Raw genomic sequence first — 27160 nt, 5'->3', positions numbered from 1 at the left:
ATGTTTAAGAAGTCAAGAAAACTGTGTTAGCTTTAGAAGTGACTCAGAGACATCTAGTTGTAGGATTTCAGTCCTATTACAGATATTACCAGCTATTAGGTTATTGTTTATTTGGTCTTCTTTTCCTTTTTTTTTTTCCATTTTTATTTTTTTTTATTTTTTTTTGATTTTTAATATTTTTATTACATATTTTCCTCAATTACATTTCCAATGCTATCCCAAAAGTCCCCCATAGCGCCCCCCACTTCCCTACCCACCCATTCCCATTCTTTTGACCCTGGCATTCCCCTATATTGGAGCATATAAAGTTTGCAAGTCCAATGGGCCTCTCTTTCCATTGATGGCCAACTAGGCCATCTTTTGATACATATGCAGCTAGAGACAAGAGCTCCGGGGTTCTGGTTAGTACATCATGTTGTTCCAACAATAGGGTTGCAGATCCCTTTAGCTCCTTGGGTACTTTCTCTAGCTTCTCCATTGGGAGCCCTGTGATACATCCAATAGCTGACTGTGAACATCCACTCCTGTGTTTGCTAGGCCCCGGCATCGTCTCACAAGAGACAGCTATATTTGGGTCCTTTCAGCAAAATCTTGCTAGTGTATGCAATGGTGTCAGCGTTTAGGAGCTGATTATGGGATGGATCCCTGGGTATGGCAGTCTCTAGATGGTCCATCCTTTCATCACAGCTACGAACTTTGTCTCTGTAACTCCTTCCCTGGGTGTTTTGTTCCCAATTCTAAGAAGGTGCACAGTGTCCACACTTTGGTCTTCATTCTTCTTGAGTTTCATGCGTTTATCAAATTGTATCATATATCTTGGGTATCCTAAGTTTTGGGCTAATATCCACTTATCAATGAATACATATTGTGTGAGTTCTTTTGTGATTGTGTTACTTCACTCAAGATGATGTCCTCCAGGTCCATCCATTTGGCTAGGAATTTCATAAATTCATTCTTTTTAATAGCTGAGTAGTACTCCATTGTGTAAATGTACCATAATTTCTGTATCCATTCCTCTGTTGAGGGACATCTGGGTTCTTTCCAGCTTCTGGCTATTATAAATAGGGCTGCTATGAACATAGTGGAGCATGTGTCCTTTTTACCGGTTGGGACATCTTCTGGATATATGCCCAGGAGAGGTATTGCTGGATCCTCCGGTAGTACTATGTCCAATTTTCTGAGGAACCGCCAGACTGATTTCCAGAGTGGTTGTACAAGCTTGCAATCCCACCAACAATGGAGGAGTGTTCCTCTTTCTCCACATCCTCGCCAGCATCTGCTGTCACCTGAATTTTTGATCTTAGCCATTCTGACTGGTGTGAGGTGGAATCTCAGGGTTGTTTTGATTTGCATTTCCCTGATGATTAAGGATGTTGAACATTTTTTCAGGTGTTTCTCTGCCATTCGGTATTCCTCAGGTGAGAATTCTTTGTTCAGTTCTGAGCCCCATTTTTTAATGGGGTTATTTGACTTTCTGGAGTCCACCTTCTTGAGTTCTTTATATATATTGGATATTAGTCCCTTATCTGATTTAGGATAGGTGAAGATCCTTTCCCAATCTGTTGGTGGTTTTTTTGTCTTATTGATGGTGTCTTTAGCCTTGCAGAAGCTTTGTAGTTTCATGAGGTCCCACTTGTCAATTCTCGATCTTACAGCACAAGCCATTACTGTTCTATTCAGGAATTTTTCCCCTGTGCCCATATCTTCAAGGCTTTTCCCCACTTTCTCCTCTATAAGTTTCAGTGTCTCTGGTTTTATGTGAAGTTCCTTGATCCACTTAGACTTGACCTTAGTACAAGGAGATAGGAATGGATCGATTCGCATTCTTCTACATGTTAACAACCAGTTGTGCCAGCACCATTTGTTGAAAATGCTGTCTTTCTTCCACTGGATGTTTTTAGCTCCCTTGTCGAAGATCAAGTGACCGTAGGTGTGTGGGTTCATTTCTGGGTCTTCAATTCTATTCCATTGGTCTATTTGTCTGTCACTATACCAGTACCATGCAGTTTTTATCACAATTGCTCTGTAGTAGAGCTTTAAGTCCCGCATGGTGATTCCACCAGAGGTTTTTTTATCCTTGAGAAGAGTTTTTGCTATCCTAGGTTTTTAGTTATTCCAGATGAATTTGCAGATTGCACTTTCTAATTCGTTGAAGAATTGATTTGGAATTTTGATGGGGATTGCATTGAATCTGTAGATTGCTTTTGGCAAGATAGCCATTTTTACAATGTTGATCCTGCCAATCCATGAGCATGGGAGATCTTTCCATCTTCTGAGATCTTCTATAATTTCTTTCTTCAGAGACTTGAAGTTTTTATTATACAGATCTTTCACTTCCTTAGTTAGAGTCACGCCAAGATATTTTATATTATTTGTGACTATTGAGAAGGGTGTTGTTTCCCTAATTTCTTTCTCAGCCTGTTTATTCTTTGTGTAGAGAAAGGCCATTGATTTGTTTGAGTTAATTTTATATCCAGCTACTTCACCGAAGCTGTTTATCAGGCTTAGGAGTTCTCTGGTGGAATTTTTAGGGTCACTTATATATACTATCATATCATCTGCAAAAAGTGATATTTTCACTTCATCTTTTCCAATTTGTATCCCTTTGATCTCCTTTTGTTGTCGAATTGCTCTGGCTAGGACTTCAAGTACAATGTTGAATAGGTATGGAGAAAGTGGACAGCCTTGTCTAGTCCCTGATTTTAGAGGGATTGCTTCAAGCTTCTGACCATTTACTTTGATGTTGGCTACTGGTTTGCTGTAGATTGCTTTTATCATGTTTAGGTATGGGCCTTGAATTCCTGATCTTTCCAAGACTTTTATCATGAATGGGTGTTGGATCTTGTCAAATGCTTTTTCCGCATCTAACGAGATGACTATGTGGTTTTTGTCTTTGAGTTTGTTTATATACTGGATTACGTTGATGGATTTCCGTATATTGAACCATCCCTGCATCCCTGGGATGAAACCTACTTGGTCAGGATGGATGATTGTTTTGAGGTGTTCTTGGATTCGGTTAGCAAGAACTTTATTGAGGATTTTTGCATCAATATTCATAAGGGATATTGGTCTGAAGTTTTCTATCTTTGTTGGGTCTTTTTGTGGTTTAGGTATCAGAGTAATTGTGGCTTCATAGAATGAGTTGGGTAGAGTACCTTCTGTTTCTATTTTGTGGAATAGTTTGTGAAGAACTGGGATTAGATCTTCTTTGAAGGTCTGATAGAACTCTGCACTAAACCCATCTGGTCCTGGGCTTTTTTTAGTTGGGAGACTATTAATGACTGCTTCTATTTCTTTGGGGGATATAGGGCTGTTTAGATCATTAACCTGATCTTGATTCAACTTTGGTACCTGGTATCTGTCTAGGAACTTCTCCATTTCATCCAGGTTCTCCAGTTTTGTTGAGTATAGCCTTTGGTAGAAGGATCTGATGGTGTTTTGGATGTCTTCAGGATCTGTTGTTATGTCTCCTTTTTCATTTCTGATTTTGTTAATTAGGATGCTTTCCCTGTGCCCTCTAGTGAGTCTGGCTAAGGGTTTATCTATCTTGTTGATTTTCTCAAAGAACCAGCTCCTTGATTGGTTGATTCTTTGAATAGTTTTTCTTGTTTCCACTTGGTTGATTTCACCCCTGAGTTTGATTATTTCCTGCCGTCTACTCCTCTTGGGTGAATTTGCTTCCTTTTGTTCTAGTGCTTTTAGGTGTGTTGTCAAGCTGCTAATGTGTGCTCTCTCTAGTTTCCTTTTGGAGGCACTCAGAGCTATGAGTTTTCCTCTTAGAAATGCTTTCATTGCGTCCCATAAGTTTGGGTATGTTGTGGCTTCATTTTCATTGAACTCTAAAAAGTCCTTAATTTCTTTCTTTATTCCTTCCTTGACCAAGGTATCATTGAGAAGAGTGTTGTTCAGTTTCCACGTGAAGGTTGGCTTTCTATTATTTATTTTGTTATTGAAGATCAGCCTTAGTCCATGGTGATCTGATAGGATGCATGGGACAATTTCAATATTTTTGTATCTGTTGAGGCCTGCTTTGTGACCAATTATGTGGTCAATTTTGGAGAAGGTACCATGAGGTGCTGAGAAGAAGGTATATCCTTTTGTTTTAGGATAGAATGTTCTGTAGATATCTGCCAGATCCATTTGATTCATAATTTCTCTTAGTTTCACTGTGTCCCTGTTTAGTTTCTGTTTCCATGATCTGTCCATTGGTGAAAGTGGTGTGTTGAAGTCTCCCACTATTATTGTATGAGGTGCAATGTGTGCTTTGAGATTTACTAAGGTTTCTTTAATGAATGTGGCTGCCTTTGTATTTGGAGCATAGACATTCAGGATTGATAGTTCCTCTTGGAGGATTTTACCTTTGATGAGTATGAAGTGTCCCTCCCTGTCTTTTTTCATGACTTTGAGTTGGAAGTCAATCTTATCAGATATTAGAATGGCTACTCCAGCTTGTTTCTTCATGCCATTTGCTTGGAAAATTGTTTTCCAGCCTTTCATTCTGAGGTAGTGTCTATCCTTTTCTCTGAGATGAGTTTCCTGTAAGCAGCAAAATGTTGGGTCTTGTTTGTGTAGCCAGTTTGTTAGTCTATGTCTTTTTATCGGGGAGTTGAGTCCATTGATATTAAGAGATATTAAGGAAAAGTAATTGTTGTTTCCTGTTATTTTTGTTGTTAAAGTTGGCATTCTATTCTTGTGGCTGTCTTCTTTTAGGTTTGTTGAGGGATTACCTTCTTGTTGTTTCTAGGGCGTGGTTCCTGTCCTTGTATTGGTTTTTTTCTGTTATTATCCTTTGAAGGGCTGGATTCGTGGAGAGATAATGTGTGAATTTGGTTTTGTCGTGGAATACTTTGGTTTCTCCATCTATGTTAATTGAGAGTTTGTCTGGGTATAGTAGCCTGGGCTGGAATTTGTGTTCTTTTAGTGTCTGTATAACATCCGTCCAGGATCTTCTGGCTTTCATAGTCTCTGGTGAAAAATCTGGTGTAATTCTGATAGGCTTGCCTTTATATGTTACTTGGCCTTTTTCTCTTACTGCTTTTAGTATTCTATCTTTATTTAGAGCATTTGTTTTTCTGATTATAATATGTCGGGAGGTATTTCTTTTCTGGTCCAGACTATTTGGAGTTCTGTAGGCTTCTTGTATGTTCATGGGCATCTCTTTCTTTAGATTTGGGAAGTTTTCTTCTATAATTTTGTTGAAGATGTTTGCTGGTCCTTTGAGTTGAAAATCTTCATTCTCATCCACTCCTATTATCCGTAGGTTTGGTCTTCTCATTGTGTCCTGTATTTCTTGGATGTTTTGAGTTAGGATCTTTTTGCATTTTACATTTTCCTTGATTGTTGTGCCGATGTTCTCTATGGAATCTTCTGCACCTGAGATTCTCTCTTCCATCTCTTGTATTCTGTTGCTGATGCTCGTATCTATGGTTCCAGATTTCTTTCCTAGGGTTTCTATCTCCAGTGTTGCCTCATTTTGGGTTTTCTTTATTGTGTCTACTTCCCTTTTTAGGTCTAGTATGGTTTTGTTCATTTCCATCATCTGTTTGGATGTGTTTTCCTGTTTTTCTGTAAGGACTTCTACCTGTTTGATTATGTTATCCTGTTTTTCTTTAAGGATTTGTAACTCTTTAGCAGTGTTCTCCTGCAATTCTTTAAGGGATTTTTGTGCTTCCTCTTTATTGTCTTCTGCCTGTTTAGCAGTGTTCTCCTGCATTTCTTTAAGTGTGTTATTAAAGTCCTTCTTGAAGTCCTCTATCATCATCAGGAGATATGCTTTTAAATCCGTGTCTAGCTTTTCCGGTGTGTTGGGGTGCCTTGGATTGGGCGAAGTGGGGGTGCTGGGTTCTGATGATGGTGAGTGGTCTTGGTTTCTGTTAGTAAGATTATTACGTTTACCTTTCGCCATCTGGTAATCTCTGGGGTTAGTTGTTATCGTTGTCACTGTTTAAAGATTGGAGCAGAAGCTGTGTTCCACTCACCAGCAGTCCCAAAATCCTGCGGCGGGGGTCGTGGGTAGCTGGCGGGTGTCAGGCAACCCTGCTCTCCCACTACCCTGGCGCTGATCCGGCCGGATGAGGCCTGTGGCCCTACTCAGGCAGGTTTCTGCTTCCCTAACTAATGCAGTCTCAGGTCCTGAGCACGAGCACTTGGATTGGAGCAGAAGCTGTGCTCCACTCACCAGCAGTCCCAAAATCCTGCGGCGGGGGTCGTGGGTAGCTGGCGGGTGTCAGGCAACCCTGCGCTCCCGCTACCCTGGCGCTGATCTGGCCGGATGAGGCCTGTGGCCCTGCTCAGGCCGGTTTCTGCTTCCCTAACTAATGCAGTCTCAGGTCCCGCGCAATTGGATTGGAGCAGAAGCTGTGCTCCACTCACCAGAAGTCTTAAGATCCTGTGGCGGGTGTTGTGGGTAGCTGGCGAGTGTCAGTCGACCCTGCGCCCCAGCTGCCCCGGTGCTTTTCTGACCGGAGGAGGGTTGTGGCCCTATGTATGCCGGATTTCTCTCTCCCCAACCAGAGCAGTCTCAGGTCCCGCGTGATTGGACTGGAGCAGAAGCTGTGTTCCACTCACCAGCAGTCCCAAAATCCTGCGGCGGGGGTCGTGGGTAGCTGGCGGGTGTCAGGCAACCCTGCTCTCCTGCTACCCTGGAGCTGATCAGGCCGGATGAGGCCTGTGGCCCTACTCAGGCGGGTTTCTGCTTCCCTAACTAATGCAGTCTCAGGTCCCGAGCACTTGGATTGGAGCAGAAGCTGTGCTCCACTCACCAGAAGTCTTAAGATCCTGTGGCGGGTGTTGTGGGTAGCTGGCGAGTGTCAGCCGACCCTGCGCCCCAGCTGCCCTGGCCTTTTCCTTTCTTTTCTTTTCTTTTCTTTTCTTTTCTTTTCTTTTCTTTTCTTTTTTACTCCTTTAAAGGGCAAATATTTGTATTCTGGTGGACAAATGCAAAGCTATTTAGATTATAAAAATAACAGACTCTGTAGAAGGAGAGTACATGAGTACAAAGTGCCCACGGAGCTGAGTAAGTGAAGGGGTTGAGGGGCAAGTGTTCCTGTCCTGGCATCATTGCATCTTAGCAGAGTTTGTTCCTGTTTGTAATGATAGAGTGTACTTAGCCTGATGGCCTGCTACAGTGAGAGTCTCAGCCATTGAACCTGCCCATCAGGCAGTAAGTATATACACACTATATACTTAGACTATACGCTATATTTATAGTAAGTTTACACTGTATACAGTAAGTATAGAAGACAACCCCTTACCATCTAGAAGCTCCCCTTGCCATCTAGAAGACGGCCCCTTACCACCTAGATGAAAAACTGTTTGATTTTGGGAGTGATGGCTGTACCAGTCCTTCAAGGTATCTTTAAGGTTTCTTTCTTTTGTCCTTCCAGTGGCAAGCCCACCTAGTACGATGGTTTCTGAGCTAGGACTCTTAAACCTGTGTGTCAATGTCCCTCTGTTGCTAATTATCAGTTTTATATTGCTAAAATAATAATCTTTGTACAAAACAACATGTGTAGCTGGTTAGATCAGAAAACCAGGATGTTTGTCCTCTAGCGAGGCCAGGCTCTTCTGTGCCTCCTGTCTCTGCAGTCTCCTCCCCTGGTGATTCATTTCCTTGAAGATGTCAGATCTGAATCCCTGTCTGCTAGCCATTGGCTGAGGATTGCACCTGCTCCTGGAAGCGACTTTAAGCAGTTCCTGAAGCCTCACCATCTCAGCATGTGGCCTTCTCCGCTCCACACAAATCTTTCTAATGCCTCAGATCTCTCCTCAGTGCACCCCTCCCCAACTTTTTTGCTTCTAGCTGGGAAAATTCTTACATAATTAAAATTACCTGAATAATTTTATAGTCAGCTGATCAGCAATTTGGGTGGAGATAAGGTTTGACTTGGGGTTAGGCCCTGGGTACTTGGGAAGTCCTGCACTTCCTAGCAGTTTGAGATTTGAATGTCTGGGAAGAGTTCTGTTAAAGATTGTGTGAACTCAGATGCTGGCTGGGCTATAGCTCGGTAACATAGCACTTGGCTGGCGAGACTCACACCCTGCTTACCGTCCACACTGTAAAAATAAATAATAAATAAATAAATAAGCAAATCAAGCCAATTAAAAGAGTGAGGCTCTAGATGGAAAGCACATGTTAATAAATTTAGGTTCAAGTGGGGTGTAGTGGCACAGGCCTTTGATCCTAGCACGCAGGAGGCAGAGGCATGTGGATATCTTTGAGTTTGAGACCAGTCTGGTCCACATAGGGCTAAGACGGCCGGGGCTACATTATGAGACCTTGTCTCAACCCCTCCCCCCCCGAAAAAATTAGATTCAAAATAATTAAACTTAAAAGAACTCCATGTGTGTGAGCGCAGGTGCACACACTTACTGGTGCACATGGAGAAGCCACAGGACAACACACACAGCCCTGGCCTTTCAGCCTTGTTTGAGACAGGGGCTGTTTGTTGTTCTGCTTGGCACTGCTTCCAGAGAGTTTCCTGACTGCTCCTTGTCTTAGCACAGGAACACTGGACCTGCAGATGTGGTCTGCCATGGCTGGCCTCATGTGGGACCTAGTAGTTCAAAGTGAGGTCCTCACACTCAAGGACAAGTGTGTGGCAAGCCCTTTACTAGTGGAGCCGCCTGCCTGGGCCCTGGATTTACACTTTTCATGTATTTCATGTAGTCTTTGGTTAGAAAATAATAAGAAAAAATAATAAATAAAATTGTATATGATGCTGTCCAGTGCTTCTTGGTCTCTAAAAGAAAGCCACAAATGTTTATCTGGTTTGGAAAAGATCATTTTAAACCACAGTGTCAAGAATTTTTAGTGTTTTGATGTGTTTATAAATGACCCACTTTCAAGTTGGATAAGACATTAATTAGAATAAAAATAATTAGACCCACTTACAAGTCACCATCATTAGTTTTATTTCTGTCAAGGGAGAAAGTCTCTTTTGCTCTTCTGAATTGCTGTTCACCTAATTTGCATCCCGAGAAAGCTGGTAAAGCCCTCCTGCTGACCCTCCTCTTATCTGAGTGGAGAGCTGGTCATTGTCCTTGTAGCTCTGCAGGCTGCGGATGTGGACTGAAGGACAGCAGATGGTCATGAAGATTTACAGCCATCAGCAAGTGGCCAGAAGTCATCATGCCTTGAAGCCCTTCAAGCTGCTGGCCACATGTGGGTAGTGTGTTAATGGTTCCACGGAGGCTGCTAGCTCACTCTACCCTCGCTGGTGTCCCAACCCTTCCCCTTTGTTTTTGAGAGCTAGCGTTTTGTCTGTCTGCTGAAGATTATAAAGAATCTGTAATCCAGTGGCTTTGCAGGGGAAAAAGAAAGGCAAACATACGTGGAGTTTCTTCTTTCCAGGTTGCTGTGCAGGGTTAGCTTGGTGGTGTTATGAAACGACCCAAATTAAACTCCTCTGTTGTGGAAGGGAAGGGCCTTTTCTGTTTCTGGACGATTCCTCATTATTCATAGGTAAAGTTTAGAGCTAACTTTAGATCATCCTAGAAATCTCCCAGATTTTATTTTATAGAACTATTTCTATAAAACCATCCTGTTGTGAAACTCTGATTTAATTATAGACAGTGACTCTTGGGGTCAAGTCCCTGAACCTGGCATCTTCCTCACGTAAGGGAGACAGACACGCTGGGCTGAGGCCAGGGCAGTGCGCTGTCCGTAGCCGGGGTGGAGAGCCACCAGTGTACGGAAGCAGAAACTCCCATCTCACGAGATGCAGAGATGCCTGTGGCGTGCAATGCAGGGCGAAGGTGTGAAGGGGGTTCAGGAAGAGATGCCCAGGCACCTTGGCTTACAAATGCAATTTCAAAAGGAATGCAGGCAAGTCTGGATTTTGGACAGTGTAGCATTCTGGAAGGAGGAAAGGACTTTAATTGGTCTGGCTTTTTCCTCTCAGTCTCGAAGTTCAGGCAGAGTCTTCTAGGAGCAGCTTGCTCTCTTGTTTATAACCACGAACCAGCAGTTCTGGTGTGTGACTCGGGCTCTCACTCCTGGAGGTAACCTTCAGTTTTACAGAGCAGAAGCTCTGTCTCCTCAGGGGAACTGTAGGTAGAGTATCCTCTGGAACGGAGACAATGCTTCTCAGCTACACTGAGTTTTCCCTCTGGTCATGGTGAGCTGGCTTAGGTCTCATGGGTATTCTCTGGCCTGAAGGTGACACAGTTGATTGTGCTGACAGATTTGTTCCCACACGGGTGCTTGTGGCCATCTTTGAGAGGGTGGGGACCATGGTGTTCTAGCTCCCAGCTGCTCCCTGCCTATCTTTTGTGCTTCTTGGAAAAGCCTGTCCTAGAGCTTGCTCGCACTCTCTTCTCCGGCTGCTGTGTTCCGGGCTTTGTTCCCCTCCTTTCTTTCCATTTTCCTGACATTTCTTTTCGTCTGCCTGGATACTTGTTAAGTATCCTACTTTCTTGGGAACAGATCATGCCTTTACCCCTTGTGGGGCATTTGTGTGACTGGCCTCTTTCCTTCGTCACCATGGGTCACTTCTCCTCCTGAAGAGACTTGTAAGTTCTGACTTGCAGTTGTGGGTTGCGGTGGTTGCTGTGCCCTGGGTCCCCCATGGGTTTCAGATTTTAAGCCCTCGCCTCTGCTCGCCATTCTGGCTTTCTCCCCATCCTCTGGCAAGAGCTTTTCCTTAGCACTGAGTTTTACATCTTTGAAACCTTACTTTCTCAAATTCATTTTTCATTCTGGTATTAGAAGTATACAAATTATGTTGCCAATACTTTTCAGTTTACATGTGAAAGGGGAGATAAACTTTCTATATACTACCCACAGTAGCCAGCCCATTTAGAGGCCAATACTTTAAGGTCAAGTTGCCATGTTTATGCATGTTGGGCCTACATGTCTGTCTGTATACCACACGTCTGTTGCACACAGAGGCCAGAAGAGGGTGTCAGATTCCCTGGAGCTGGCCATTCACAGTTATGGTTGTGAACCTGTATGTGGGTGCTAGGAACTGAATCTGGGTTCTCTGCAAGGGCAGTCAGTACTCTTGACCTGAGCCATCTCTCTGGCCCCCAAGTTTACTTTTCTTATAAGACAAAGAACTGGGAGATGAACCCCATATTTAAGCTACTAGAATTTTTTTTTTGAGGCAGCATTTGGCTAATGCTTCCATTTCACAGGACATCTTTGCTCATTTTCTATAATCGTTTCAAAAGTCCTCTACCTGAGAAGGGTAGAGGTCTTAAAATATCGGGTCCAAAGTGTGTGTATGCCTTCTGTGTAGGAGTGCTGAGAAATGGAGGAGCACCCAGGCATGGGGAGTTCAGGGGGAGGCAGTGCCTTCTGGTAATGGTTAGCATCCACACCGGTCGTCCTGCATTGCTTAAATGAGTCAGAGCACTTAGCTTCACATTCTCTGTGTTCCAGACCCAAACCTAGACATACTCCAGAGGGGAGTGGGTCACTCAGAGTCACTGCGTGGAGTTGGGTTGTCTCAGTGATCTAACAACAGGTAAAGTAGATGTAGGCGCAAGGATCAGGTGGTCTTAGGAAAAGACAATCGTGGTAAGGAGATGTGTAGTCCTGCCAGGTGGCCTTGGTGCTTAGAGGCTGATGGTAAGAACACTGATGGTAAGACCCCCTGTCCCCGTGAGCAGTCTGGACGTTGAGCACACACCAGAACAGCAGAAGGCACATGTCCAGTGTGATCACCAAGAAGGTTCATCTTGTGTAGAAACTGTTTCCAGTAAACGACCGACTAAGAGCTCTTGCATGTGGGATAGACCAAATGGCTGAGGCTAGGAAGATGGCCTGCCAGGTCCCTCACAGAGGAGGCAAGCAAGGTCTGAAGGAAGTTAGATCTGAAGGGGTCATGAGGAAATCATTGTGAACGGTCCTGAATGTAAGTAGTTCAGATTTAGAGAAAAAGGAAACAGGAAAATAGCTCAAATAAACCCAAACATTTGTAAAACTTAGGACAGCAAGAGTTCTGTGAAGAAAAAAAAAAACTGAAAAAACAAAAAGAACACAAGAATTCTGTTGCTCTAGCCAGACTTCTGCATGTGCACACTGCCTTTCCATGGCTTCATATTTGCCTAGGGTTTACTGAGCCCCTCCAGTGAAAAGATCATAAAGTATTTGATCTCTAGTCAGTAAACTAGTCAGTAAACATTTACTATCTGTGCCCTGTGTCCCTGGCACTGTCGGCTCTTATCTGTCATGAGGGGATGGGCAGGGGCGGGGTGGGCAGTAGCTCCTGTGACCACTGTGGGGACAGGGTGCTGTAGCAGCCCCTAGTGAATAGCTTCTCAGGGAAGATGTCCTGGTAATTGAGGATTCTGCTTAATTTAAGGTTACCATACTTGAAATGATTTAAAATAACTTTATAAATCTTAACAATAAGTTTTACTCACTAGGGAAAAAAAACGATTACCGATTATTTATTATATATCTATTTCTTTGAATGGGTCTCCTTTTCTAGCCATGGCTGTCCTGGAACTTGTAGCAATCCCCCAGCCTCAGCCTCCAGAGTGTAGCATGAATGATCAGACACTTTTGGTCTCATGGACAGATGGTTTGTTTTGTCACTGGACAAACGCATGCTTACTACTGATAAATTTGTATGGCACTTGATTGTGATAGAAAATCCCGTTGGAGGCAGAGTGAGCGAGCGCAGCATAAAGACCTGCAGTATCATGTCACAGAAATTGCCTCCTTTCTTTCTCCATATTTTGACAGAATTATAGAATCTGACTGAATTTGGGCCACTGTAACAAATTGCCCTGGTCCGAGTGGCTTCATTGCAGTTATCAGGATCAAAGTGCAGACGATTGCCATCTGAGGGCCATGAGCTGTTTGCAGGCAGCCAACCAGCTATTTGCACAAAGCCAGCTATGTCCTTAAAGGCCATGGGGGATCCTGAGTCTCTTTGTTTAGAGATGGGTTAGTTTGGCCATGGGACCTTGCTCTCATGACCTCATCTAACTCCTGTCATCTCCCAAAAGCCCCACTCCCCACTTCTGTCTCACTGGGAATCAATCAGGCCTTCAGTGTGAACTTGGGGGACACAACCTTCAGTCTGTAGAACTACTGTTCACAATATGTAATATCCTTTATTTATAACTTCATTTATAACTGCTAATTACATCTTAAATATTTTATTCGATGCCTATGGTAATATTCTAATCAGAGCAGGCACTAGATTACTTAAGAGGTGGTAATGAAAGAGACCTGGAACTCTCTCTGGGTCTAACCAGCTTTCTAAGTTGGTTCCATTTTTGACGGAAGCAGGTAAATTATAGGTGAGCAGCATGTGCTGTAACTGTAGATGCTCCGTGTTTATGGCCTAATAGGCTTTCATGTGTTTTTGTGCATTTAAAAGACAAGGATGTCTATTTTCCCTTTGGTACTTCATCGAAGGGACAGTGTTGGTGGTTACCATGTGTGTGTTGCGCCGTATCCCAGAGGCATTCAGACTTTCAGATTATAGCTTTCTAAAATGTTACCTCTGCACTAGGCAGATTCCACCTTGTGTTTCTTAAGAATAGATAGTAAATGAATCCAGGGCTGGAGAGATGGCTCAGTGGTTCTGAGCACTAGCTGCTCTTCCAGAGGGCCTGAGTTTGTTCCCATCAGCCATAACAACCACCTGTAGCTCTGATTCTCGGGCTGCAGTGTTATCTTCAGGCCTTGGCAGGCGCAGCGTATTTGTGGTGCATGCAGATGTACTCAGGTGCTCACACTGTACATTAAATACATAAATCTTAAAAGAAATGCTAATTCTAATTTAGCATTCCTAGGGGTGAGGGGAAGAGGTGAGCAAGACAGGAAGATAGGGTGTGACTAGAAAAGGGCACCAGAGGTTCCCAGCAGGCTTGGGACCTGCCCTGTGACTGTGCAGTGGCAATTCCCTGAACCTAAGAGAAAAGAAGAGAGAAGGGCAGCCAGGTAGGCCTGAGAGTCATGGCTGCTTCTTTCCGTCCATTTCCTCTCTGTGACAAATAGTGCACCCGCCATGCTGTACAGGATGTCCCTGCTGGGAAGGATGTTGTAAAACATTAATTGATTTCAATAATAATTTCAGTTTTTGTTTGTCCGTTTTTCCTAGCTCTAAAGCTGAAGAATTGTGCGGTGGCTTAGCTCAGCGACACATTAGACCTAGGCGATGCTTTTTCTCACTGGTCTAGTCACCCAACATGAACTGAAGGGACAAATTCCCCTTGTGTTTTCCTGTTAGCTTTGTAAAATAGTGAAGTAACTGGCCTTTTTCTCTTTCAGCCACGAAGACTTCGAGTTTATTTCAGGAACAAGGATGCGCAAGCTGGCCCGAGAAGGCCAGAAACCTCCAGAGGGCTTCATGGCCCCCAAGGCCTGGGCTGTGTTGGTAGAGTACTACAAGTCCTTAGAGAAAGCCTAACTGCTGAGCTGGGCACTCTGCCTGGGACGCATGGCCGAGTAACAGAGGGGACCACGCAGCCACCGACAGCCCTTCTCTGCGGTTGTCTGACTGGACACACTTCCTGAAATCAGGCCGTTTCCCTCCGCGTGCATTGGTTTTGGTCTGCCTTTCAGTTCTGTTTCAAACTAGTGTAACACCATGCTGGCTCTAATGTATCTTTTCCACTTATTGTTAATATTCTTATAATACGATTTTAAAAATCTCGCCTTTTTATATTGTATTTATGCTTCTGTCTTACGATTTTTCCAAGCTGATTTATTAGTTATAACCAGTAATACACACGTCATCTAGCTTTTCATTCTTTAAGTAAGGGGGGAAAAATCACTAAACAATAAAGTTGGCTAGACCTTGTCTGGGGAATTTTACAAATTTTACAAACTATCTGTAGCAATTAGGGTTTTTATTTTACATTAAAAATGTAAACTGCTCCCCCTCTCCCTTGCAGCCCTACGTGTTGAGGTTCTCTTGCAATCTGTGTTAAGTACTGAATGAATGCCTTGATTCAATAAAATTAATTTTTGACTTATTTATGTTTTGTGTGCATATACCCCCTTGGTTGTGAAAAAATTTCAATGTGAAGAATTCCTGGCAGAGGTGGATTATGAAAGCATCTTTAACTTCTGGGTCTGGTACCCAGCTCCCAGTACCTTGATGTTTGCTGAAGTTCTGTGTAGCAAGAACCTGTGCTCTGTAATTACAAGTGAGAAAATTAAGAAGGGATCCCCAGTCCATCTGAAATCTCAGTTCTGCAACATACCTCTCCAGTATTCTCAAACACTAAGATTGGGATGGTAAGGGAGAGTCACTGCTTTGAAAGCTGTTGCCTCCGTGGAAGTAGAGAAGGCTGCTCCTTCATTCCCTGTTCCTTCCCCATGGATGGACATATGCTTGTGTGCTTTGTTGCTTTGATCATTCAGGCTGTGGCTGGGAGGCAGACTAGGACAGGGAAACTGCTGGGAGCATGAAAAGAGGAGCCCTTCTCCCCGGAATCTGACTGAAGCCTCTTGCCGGCAAGAGAAGCAAGAATCTCAGCACATGGAGAACTACTGAAGCCCCTGCCCCTTTCGCCTCAAAACTACAGTTTTCTAGGAATTCCACCAGGAAACTGGTTTATCGGTAAGGGACTTGTACCAGAACCCTTGCACAAACCTACTGGCTTCTGGTTTTATCTCATTAGATTATAACACTGTCAAAGACACCTTCAGAGCCACCCTTTAATCTCACTTATCAAAGAAAAATACTGAGGGGGGGTTCAGTAGCTTTTTGAGGTGTATTTTGAGAGCCACCAAAATGGCCCCTCTGGTTTGTGCTAAGCTAATTAACAGTGGCTGTCCCTTGCGCAGCCAATACCTACACTTTGGTATATCCTGAACGCCCTTAGAGAAGTTCACACCCATGCATCCATCTCTGCCACTTTGTGTGTCTATGGCAGTGAGAGGTTTCAAAGGAAAACAGCATAAAAATAATGTTCAAATCCAGGCATGGTGCCACGTGCCTGTATGTGCGTCCCAGACATTTAGGAGGCCAAGGCAGGTTTACAAGAGTAACAAATGAACCCAAAAAATCAAAGCAAGGCCTTGCCTCAAAGAACGTCACACACAGGCTCTGAAGTATTCAGAGAGTACAGAGAAGTGTCTGTGTTAGCTGCTGAGTTAGTGGGCAAAGCTGGCCTCACAGTCCCTCTCCCATGTAATGAGGGATCTGAAAAGACGACTTCTACCACAGGAAGGTTGCTGGAGCTGCCAAACTTCAAAATCATGCTGCCAAACTCCTTTTAAAAGTTAACATTTAGGAAAAAAAAGATGTTTTAAAAATGTCATCCATAAACCAGCATTGACCCTTGGGTGTTGTGCACACTTATGATCCTAGGTCTTAGAAGCAGGGAGACTGAATTTAAGGCCAACATGGACTACATAACAAGTTCCAGATTGGGGTTGCCCAGAGACCATGTCTCCATCGAAAAATAAAACTGAGGTGGAGGAGGAGGAGAGAAGAAGAGGAGAAGAAGGAAGAGGAGGAGGCAGAGGCAGCAGAAGGAAGAGGAGGAGGAGGAGGAGGAGGAGGAGGAGGAAAAGTCTCGGCAAGTCATTGATCTTACTTAGGGATGGCAGGGTTACAGCCTGGTGTAGGGTGCCATGTTGGGTTATGTGTAAATTCCAGAAGCAAGGAGTTTTACATGTAAATAGGCAAGGTGATGTAAATTGTTTCGAAATAACTGTTTTTGGCGATGGACACAGTCCAGAGTCAAAGGGCAGTTGCTGGACAAACATCTTTGTAGAAGTAGTGTGCCAAGTTGTGGTTTGGCAGGCTCCTCATGAGCATTTTTGATATCAGGCAAATACGTGTGAGGACCACCCTCACAATTCCACGTCATAGTTTATCAATTCCACTTTCTTAGGGCTTAGTCGATCACTCCAGTTTGATTCTGATTGTTTTCATAGTCCCCTTTCCATTTGTGAACAAATTCTTACAGAATTAAGATGATGCGGCAGAAACAAGACTAACAGATGAATTGTCATCCAAAAAGTCACCTTGCAATTAGGTAGCTGTCCTGGGCCTCTGCCCACTAGAAAGATATGTGGTAAACCCACGACTCCAGACCCCATTCCCTTGGGCTTAGCCACCTACTTGTGTGTTTTAGAAAAACACAGAAGACATAAACGCAACCCATGACTGCCGTCAGCTCCCTACACTGGCATTGTGTTCCTAAAGCTGACAAATGTGGAAACTTTATTCTTCCCCTTCCTAGTTTATAAAAAGAGACCAACCCGATCTTTAAAACATCCAGCTCTTCTGGGGGAATGTCTCCTGCCAAGTGGTTTCAGAAATCTAAGTGCCTTTTAATCTATTCATCAACTGGAGACGGGAATGGAAAAATATTTTTTTTTTTTTTAAGAAAGAAGGAAAAGAAAGTGTGATACTCTTGGCAGAAGTAAGAGCATCTTAAATCTGCCCGTTCTCCTTCCACAGCAATAATCAAGACCACATATTTGAGTTTAATTTCCATCCAAGAGAGGGGCAAATCATACCTGTCTCTTGGAAGTCAGCCTTCAGATACTTAATCAGGAAAGATCCGGAGGTCATGCTTCTGCAAACGGCCTATCGTTATGAGCACATATCGTTATGAGCACATATTGTTATGAGCACATATCATGCACCCAGGAATGGTCGGCTCCCAAGGTAAGGAGGTATTTGCCCACTGGGCCTCTCATATGCACAGCATCCTTTTTAGCCTCCAGATCTCTTTGTACATATTGCTGCTAGATGCCATTCCTGATTCCACATGGTCTTGTTCCAAACCTAATTATCTTTGTCTTGCAAAGACCGCTCTGCCCACCCAACTCTTAATTATTTCCCTGGACTGAAGTGAAATCTAACTTCCCGAAAACTACATATTTGTGGACTGTAGTTCTCTTACCTTCCTGTCCTCCCTCCCCAGATCCCCAAGGAAAACTGCAGTAGGGTTTAGGACCTGGCACTGATAAGCAGTTGAAGTCAGGATGTGGGCTTATAGGTCATAGCTGGGATACTGAGGGCTGGAGACCAGACTGGGTCAGAGTGAAATCGTGGCGTCAGTCTCTCTGAACTGGCTCCCCATCTTTTTCATGCCTGTCAAGGAATGGGAGTCAGAGCACTTGTTTCTCCAGAATGTTTGTTTTTTCATGTAAGAGAAGTCCTAGGAAGGCCTCCTTCTACATCTGTTGGTTGTCATGAATCTCTGCTCAAAATGACCTGTATGACAGCATTGTATGTTGGGGTGGCATACTCTTGTTCTCCACACTGATTTAGGCTATGTGCTCCTTTTGAAAGTAAAGAAAACAATTTGAAGTAGGATCTGGAGAAAGCTTGGACCATTAGAATGACTGAGATACATTGAAATTGAGCAACAGTGCTTAAAACGAAGCAGTTAGGAAACTATAAAATGGAATATAATTTAGTACAGGAAGGAAAAACCAAAATGGGCCAGCAAGAATAGTTCTCTAGAGTGTGGTTCTCAACTGTTCTAATGCTGAGCCCCTTTAATATTGTTTCTCATGCGGTGGTGACCCCCATCCATAAAACTATTTCCTTGCTACTTTGTAACTGTAAATCTGCTACTGTTATGAATCGTAATGCAAATATCTGATATGTAACCCCTGTGAAAAGGTCTTTCAGATTGCAAAGGGTTTCGGACCCACAGTTGAGAACCCCCGCTCTAGAGCCAAGTGACTAAAGTGACCTAGCCTGCTGCCTGGCTTTGCAGAAGTACAGTAGCACCATCACATTCCTTTGTACACATCATGTCTCTAACAGCAGAGTTGAGTAGTTCAGAGAAAGACCTCATGTCTCATCAGCTGGGACTACTTGATATCTTGCCCTTGACAAAAAGTCTGCTGACTTCTCTTCTGACCCAAGAATTACATCCATAGCATGGGATCCCCATATCAGAACCCCACCCCAGCCCCGCCAGCCTGTGAAAGAAAGGGGCAGACTCGGAGAACACATGGTTATTAGTTTGTAGATAATCACCTTTTTGTTCCTTTCTCCAACTTACTGAGGAGCTGGGGAGTGGATGGAGATGTCAAAGGAGAAGAGATCAGAACCTTCCTACAGGTTTGTCCTTGAAAGATCATGCACAGGTGTCTCTGTTCTGTCATTGGGCACCAGTGACTGTGAGGCTGTCCGACAGGTCCGTTAAGGATAGGACAGATGAAATGCTGCCACTCGGGTCCATGGGAGTTCTTCACGCAGGCGACCAGAGCATTTAAAGCATGGTGCTGCTACAGCAGTTCCTGCAATGGGAACTAAAAGCTTGTAAGGATGTAGTTTTAAAACATAGTATGAGGAATAAAAATAAATACAATTTTTACCAGACAATGATTCTAGCAGGAGGCTTCCCCCCCCCCACTTTTACATTTGTAATATCTGTTTAGGAAAGTATTGATTTCCATGAGTTAATGCCTATCAGAAGCACCAAGTGTGTGGAGCTGACAGTTGGGAACAATCACTTCTGGATTTCATGACGCCTGCATCTTCATTTGAATCCTGTGTGCTATATTAACATTTCCCTCACGTTTAGATCCTTTGAAAACATGAGGACAGTGGACTCCAAATGCTAATCTCTCAGGGAAATGACAAGATAACATCTACGAGGTATATTGTGGGTGGGAGAGGCTCAAAGTATTTTATACTTTTGACTTTGGAAGAAGAGGGAAGGGATGCTGTTGGCTTTACTCATATTTCTATAGATTAAAAGTATGATGCTTAAAGTTTACATAATTTTCTTCTCCTACTGACAGAAATAACCAAAAGACAACAGAGAGCTTCGGTAATGAGCACACCGTAAAGACAGACTTGAAAGCTCAAGTGAAATTCTTTTTTCTTTGAGCTGTATGTTTGTCTTCCTGTGTTCGTGTGCACCATGTGCATGCAGTACCCTCAGAAGCCAGAGGGAGGCATCAAATCCCCTGGAATCGGAATCAGAGATAGTTGTGAGTCTCTACATGGTGCTGAGAACCAAAACCCAGAGGTCTCAAGAGCAGCAAGTGCCCCCAACTACTTAACTCTCTAGCTCCCGAAAACTCAATTCTGAATGGTTAAGGTTACATTAAAATACTTAATTAATTTATTTATTTATTTTAGAAAATGGTCCAGAGTGATCATTCCTATTATGGTAAATCCGAAGGAGACCCAGAGATGGTGTGGTCAATCCAGGAATGTCTGTTTATAGCAGAGTTTGAGTAATATGTCACACTTTGAAACAGTGTGTACTTAACCTGTTCTAGATTGTCCCAGAACCCTGGACATAGTAGGTATTGGATTATTCTTGCTTCTGCCCCTTTGGGGGTTGTCTTAGTGAGGGTTACTATTGCTTTCATAAAACACCATGATCAAAAACAAGTTTGAGGGCAGGGGGATGGAAGGGTTTATTTGGCTTATACTACCACATCATAGTCCATCGACGAAGGAAGTCAGGGCAGGAACCTGGAGGCCCGAGCTGATGTAGACACCAGGAATGTTGCTTACTGGCTTGTTCTCCATGACTTGTTCAGCCTGTATTGTATTGTAACTTTTTTCCCCCCCGAAGAGGTCACATTCTTAGGTTCCAAGGAAGAGACTCCAGTCAATGAACTCAAGGATATTAGAAGGAATAGGATCTTTTCATAGAAAAACCTAAGTGTGTAGAATCACAAGTGGATAACAGTGGGTCATGTTGGGAATTCTGCCTGAGCCCTTATCATGCCTTGAGGCTCAGTAGCTCAAAGGCTGTGGATTGTTCTTTCCTAGGGTTTAAACGGGGATCCATCCCATAATCAGCCTCCAAAAGCTGACACCATTGCATACACTAGCAAGATTTTGCTGAAAGGACCCTGATATAGCTGTCTCTTGTGAGACTATGCCGGGGTCTAGCAAACACAGAAGTGGATGCTCACAGTCAGCTATTGGATGGATCACAGGGCCCCCAGTGGAGGAGCTAGAGAAACTAACCAAGGAGCTAAAGGGATCTGCAACCCTATAGGTAGAACAACAATATGAACTAACCAGTACCTCGGAGCTCTTGTCTCTAGCTGCATATGTAGCAGAAGATGGCCTGGTTGGTCATCAGTGGAAAGAGAGGCCCATTGGTCTTGCAAACTTTATATGCCTCAGTACAGGGGAACGCCAGGGCCAAGAAGTGGGAGTGGGTGGGTAGGGGATTTGGGGGGGGGGGAGGGTATGGGGGACTTTTGGGATAGCATTGGAAATGAAATGAAGAAAGTACCTACTTAAAAATAAAATAATAATAATAATACAAAACTTTGGCTCAAAAAAATGTTTTACCTTCTTGTCTTGCTTGCAGTCCTTGAACAGTGAAACAAAATAACTATTCTTCGTCTATAATCAGGATAGACACTGCTAATGTACCCATCTCCATCCTAGTGGCCTGGCAGAGAAACTGCTGTTTCCTGACTTTAGATCAGCCTATCTTACTACATGGGTCTTCCTGGGGATTAGTTCTGTGGTGGAATGCAAGGTCCTGGGTCCAAGACTTCCTGAGAACAGCAAACACACAAAAACAAGAAAACCATCCCAGGTCTTGGCTCTATCACTGGCTGTAGAGGACATGTGATGAAGGGAATGTTCATTTGGGACCTTATGACAAGACTCAAGAGCTGCTGAGGTTACTCCCCACATGTTCCCTCAGCCATTGTCAGACACATGACTGCAACCTAACTCCAAGGAACGCCATTTCCCTCAGTTCTCAAGAGGAGTTACAGGGATCAAGGAGTGTTCAGTCATTCTTTATCATAACATTTCAACAGTTTCTTGATTTTTTGAAAATGTTTAAGTTATTAGGGTTCATAGAAGAAATGATAAAACAAGTAAATGTAGAAATCAGGACAACATGAAGATGGTAGTCAGAGATATCTTGTGCTTTAGCTTAAAGTTATTTTAGTACCATCCAATGGAACTGTGTTTCTTAATCTGACAGCTCAGAATCATGACACAAATCAATTTTTCCATGCTTGAGCCAAACCAGGCACTGAAATGGGAATTCCTGTTCAGTCTTGTGCATATCATTTACCTTTGTCACTCTGATAGTGGCTTTCCCAAGCACAATAGCCCCAACTATGACTGTCATGCCAGCCATTGTCACAGTACTTGGGTCCTCAAGACACACAGAGAACAATCTGAAAAAGATCTCCAACCAAAGCATTGTCAAGGGACTTTGCTTTTTAGTGGAAACAGTGTCCTTGACTGCTAAGATGGAGTGGGTCAGAGTAGGAGGCTTAAACATAGCAAGATCTTGAATTAGATGTCCTAATTCCTCAAGAAGCAATAACCAAATGTTTTCTTAGAAGGTCTCTTCACTTCTCAGTTGTCTTGCTCATTTGATGAGAGATTCAGGGTTTGGTGAGGTAAAATATCTGGAAGCAGTTCACTCACAGTTTCTGGTACATCAGATGGGGTTCACAAAGATTCACTGGATTCTCTGGGAGTTGTCCTATGTCTCCTAGTTGGATCCTGTGACTCTGTCTCAGTGGTGAGAGAAGGTGATCTGGGCTACGGACACGTAAGGAACACGGCTTGAAGGACAGCAGCCTGATCTCTCATCTCCGTGCTGTGACACTAAGCATGTGGAATTCTAGGTAGATTTGTAACACGAAATAACACCAACTTTAAGCCAGCCTTTGAGTCTTACAGAGATAAAGATTGTGGGTGGGAGGCTTATTGTCGTAATCCGTGGAATCTATTTTGGGATAAGGGGTTGGAAGGGAAAGATAAATCTAAAGCATGACGGATGATCTGGCCTGGAGTGGTACTAGGAGCTCCTTGGCAAAGAGCACGTCAGGGCTTTGGGGCTCTTCTTTGTTTTCTCAGATTCACTAGCCAAGGAATATCTGAGCAAGAAAGGTTGGTCTTGTGCCTGGAACTGTCTCATCAGCTTTATATCCTATATTTCTAGTTTCATCCTTCTGAGTCCAGACTATACATGAGGAAAATGTAGTATCAAAGAGAGCCATCAGCCTTGTCTTCAGTCAGCGTGGAAGGCCACCAGCATTTACCCAGTGGTCTTGAGGAGCTCTTGATAAGACTTCTACTCTCTGAGGAAGTAGAAGGAGAGAATAAGGTCTACCATCTTGGAAAAGTTCATGGAGGTCAGACAAGATGGGCCTTTCTATGCTTTTTATCATAGGGGGTGTAGGGAAGTTTAGGAGGGGAAGTGTTTGCTTTGGCTATTCCCTGTATTCCGAAGCAGTCTTTTTCTAGCCTCTCATACTCAATTCTAGTCTTCTAGTTTTCTGCCAGAATGTCAAACCTGGGCTATGTGAGTAAGCTGCATACATTTCATGTCCCCCTCAAATTATTAAAAACCCAAACCACTCATATATTTGCATGCATATTTATGTGTGCATTTTCCTATGGATTGTAAAAGATTCCTACATGTGTCTATATTGCTCCTGCCCCCACTCTTGACATGCTGGAAATCACTGGATAGAATGGCTCAGCCTGGCTATATTGGATCGCGCCATTGTGTGTCCATACTGTATTATTTAGAAGAACGTAACCACTATTATTTGGAACTGATCTTGTTTACATAACTCTGCACAGGTGAATGGTATAATCCAATGAGTTTTGGAAATCAGAATTGTCAATAAGGCTTCAGACACTGATCCTTCATCGTTGTGATCACGTGACTTGGGCCCAATTACTTAAGCACTGCATCTCCGATTCCTCATTTTCTCCAGGAGTTCTTCCTTCTGTAGCTCACAGGACGCTTGAAAGAAATGCCCACCCAGCCTTTATTTCCTATGTCAATAAATCTTTCAATATCTCAATTTCTTGATTAGCATACAAGGTAACAAACTCTACACTGAACTATAAGCAGACTTTGGTAAGTCACAGTTTTATGTAAAAATTCTGCTAATACCACACAGCTGTGCACTGTAAATTTCCAGTTAGAAACTTCTAAGTTTGGAAAAGTAGCGATGTCAGTTAAAATAAGAAGAAATCAGTTACTATCTCACTACAAATGCTCTTTTAATATCTGATGCATGCTTCCAAGTCTTGTTTTCATGAATAGGTCTTTTAAAAATATGTAATCATGATTATATTCTATGTCTCTTTAGTTTTGACTGTGTGAACATACTTTATTTTAGCCATTTCCTTATTGTTGGGTTTTAGGTTATATGCATTTTCAAAATACTAGTGATTTGCCATAGATCATGAGAGATAAGTCTTTTGTTTCTGAGATAGCATCTTTCACTGTAGCCTGTCATTGAACTCATGACAAACAAACCTCTTGCTTCAGCATCCCAAGTGTCAGAACTACAAGCATAAGCAACTATGGTAGCTGGGGATAAATCTTTTTAAAGAGTATAAAATACCTGTAAGGTAGATTCCTAAAAGTAGAATTAGTATGGCAGAGAGAGCATTAGCCCATCGTTTTTTTTTTTAAACCCACATAAAATTGGTTGTGCAAATTATTTCTAGCTTTCACATCACACAGTCAGATTTCTACACAAGTAGAAAATTACACATAGCCACAAGCGTAGCTTATTTCTTTTTCATTTATTTTTTTGAATAGCAAAGTAAAGCCTAGTTTACTTATATTGCCATTGCTGGAGCCATGCCCTCACACCCCTGCTGGTCAGTCGTCCCCTGTCCCCCACCCGGTTCCTTGCTGAGGAAACCACAGTATTGCTTTTATTTATAGTTTTATCATTGAAGTATACACCCCCAATACTAGCTCAGTTTCTTTTGCTTGTAAAACTTTATATAAGTGCAGTTGCATGGCATGTGTACTTTGGTCTGACTTTTAATGTTTGGTTTTATGTCTGTGAGATTCATTGATGTTTGATGTAGCTGGCAAGCCTTTGGTGGCTCCAAATGTGGGTGACATTATAGCCTGGGTCCACTCTCATCTCACTGTTATGCCTAAAGGGGTTGTTATATTTAGGAGCTCGTAAAACAGCCCAGCTTTCATTCGGACATCATTAATCTGAATGCGTAAGGGAAAATCAAGTATGTTCTGTATGTGGGCTTCAGTTTTTATGGGGAGTGTGTGATAGGGAAAGTAACTAACATACAACATATGGAAGATCGTCTCTGCGATTGTTTTATTATTTTATTTTATTGCTTGAAACAGGGCTGTCCTGGAAAATACTGTATAGACCAGGCTGGCCTCAAACTCACAGAGACCTGCCTGCCTCTGCCTTCCAAGTGCTAGAATTAAAGAGGAGTGTCACTACACTTGCTTTACATGTTCTTTACTTTGAAGACCAAAGGTCGTGTGTGTGTGTGTGTGTGTGTGTGTGTGTGTGTGTGTCTATTTGCTTATATATCTATGAAAACTTTTTCCTTATAGAAAGAAAAATGAAGACATATTACTCAGAGTAGATTGCCTCCGACTCACCCTAATGCAACTCATGCTGGTACATTTAGGTACCTGAATATGTGAAAGGCCATAGAGGATGTGACTCTGCTGTGATTCTAAGCCTGTGTAGCCATTCTGCTTCCTTGCTGCGATGAGAGATGCGGTTCTTGCTCAATTCATTAGGCTATACCTGCATATATAATTAAAAAGCCTCCATTTACAAAGTACCGTGAACGTGAAGCAAATGCCTTCTGTAGTTTTCCAATGGCTTAGACAGATATACCTTTATGAATTGGCTTATTTAGAAATAGACTGACCTTTTCTTCATGCCCCAGGGCCTTTTCTCTCATTCTCCTTTGACTCTGAAGGGTGATTCTTGCTGTTTGTGGGCTTCTTCAGCAGCATCAAAGTCTAAATTAGAAGTGCTACCAAAAGAGGGTAGTAATTTTCTGCCCACATTTATGGTGACCTGGCCAATAGGCCTTTCCTCTGAATATTTCATTCTATTCAAAATGCTACCTTAGCACAAGTTAATGTCCACTTTGGACAGCAAAGGACAGGGAGGTGTGACTCTCTGCTCATTACAGTACTTAAACAAGGACTGCACTGCCAGCACAAGGCCAACAGGAGACCAGAATCATGACCGGATTCCCAATTCCTGCCAGCCCACAGCTGTGCCAGCACTTGTTACAGCAACCTCTGGCGTCCTTGGGATTATGGGCAATGTGACAATTGCTTCCTTTCCCATTGAACCAACACAGTGTCTGCTGGCTCAAAAAGAAAAAGGAAAAGGAGAAATCTGCTTTTTGACTGTTGTGATTCTCATGAAGCTAAGTAGCAGGATTAAAAAATAAAACATTAAAACCTGCTGGTTTCTAGAAACTCGTTTTTCCCCCCCTCTCAGACTAGGCAATTCCCAGGAGATCCTTAAGATTCTTAAATAAATTTCACAGAACCTCAACATCCATCATCCATTTCTGAACTTTATGATTCTGTGCAAAGTGCAACTGGGAGATGGTTCTCTACGCCCTACCTCAGAAACCACGGAATACATCATTTCACGATGGAGACACGTTCCACAGACCACTGTATTAGGCGATTTTAACCTTATATAAATACCATAGAGCGAACTCACAGAAACTAAGACGGTTATGGTGTAACTAGGTGATCTAACTGTACCTGTCCTAGCCACTGGGGTTTAAGAAAGGAACATTTCAATATTGAGAGAAAGGCATTTCAAGGTGTCTTCTGGTGAACTCTGAGGGGGAAGACAGTTAAGTCACCTTTGCAACTTTAGCATTGGATCCTATGTCCTACATATTTTGAAATTTAATTAAAGGACATTGCATCCTCTAGAAGGAGAGGAAGTTACCAGGAAATGGTATTGGGGGGTGGACCCTCGGTCCATTTTATTTACCATAGACTGGGTTACTTCCCAGCCCATGTGTGCCTCTTCGAAACGTGAATATCTTTAAGAATGTGAAATGGTATGTACTGGGGAAGAATGAATGGGTAGGGTGGAATTGTAGAAGTTGATTAACATTGTAGGATTACATTTTTCCCCCATGCGTATTCTGGGTTATGAGTTATCTCATGCTTTGCTTCTGTCTCATGTACAGATAGCTCTGGGGGGGGGTAGGATAAGACACAAGCTGGTCATTTGCTGATTGGTTAACAGTGTGGCATGCCTGCCAGGTCAACTATAGGATGGGCTAATACCTGCTTCTGAGACTGAGTGGGGCCGTGATTTTCCTTTTTCTAAATATCCTTTGAATTCTCCATGCCAACCACTCAGGATAGTCTATAAGCTGAGTCTCTAAGGTCACTTTACTCAGGGATCAGCTATCCCTCAAAATCAGCAATTCAGTGAAGAGGCTACAGTGCCTGCCACTTAGCAAGTGCCAGT

The 27160-nt window shown here is 43.0% G+C and overlaps 1 protein-coding gene across 1 annotated transcript in view; it reads left to right on the top strand.

Moving 5' to 3' along the window:
• Positions 1–14940, top strand: part of Papss1 (3'-phosphoadenosine 5'-phosphosulfate synthase 1) — an 85064-nt gene extending 70124 nt beyond the window's left edge. Inside the window, 1 exon segment of the mRNA XM_021157472.3 lies at positions 14234–14940. Within this exon segment, the coding sequence (XP_021013131.1) occupies positions 14234–14372 (139 nt within the window). The 3' untranslated portion in view covers positions 14373–14940.
• Positions 14941–27160: the final 12220 nt, after the last annotated feature.

The sequence above is a fragment of the Mus caroli genome, unplaced genomic scaffold, assembly GCF_978045245.1.
Source record: "Mus caroli unplaced genomic scaffold, Mus_caroli_1 scaffold_3, whole genome shotgun sequence".
NCBI classification, from domain to species: Eukaryota; Metazoa; Chordata; class Mammalia; order Rodentia; family Muridae; genus Mus; species Mus caroli.
Note: the sequence above shows the minus strand (reverse complement) of the source record. Positions and strands in the feature narration are given on the sequence as shown.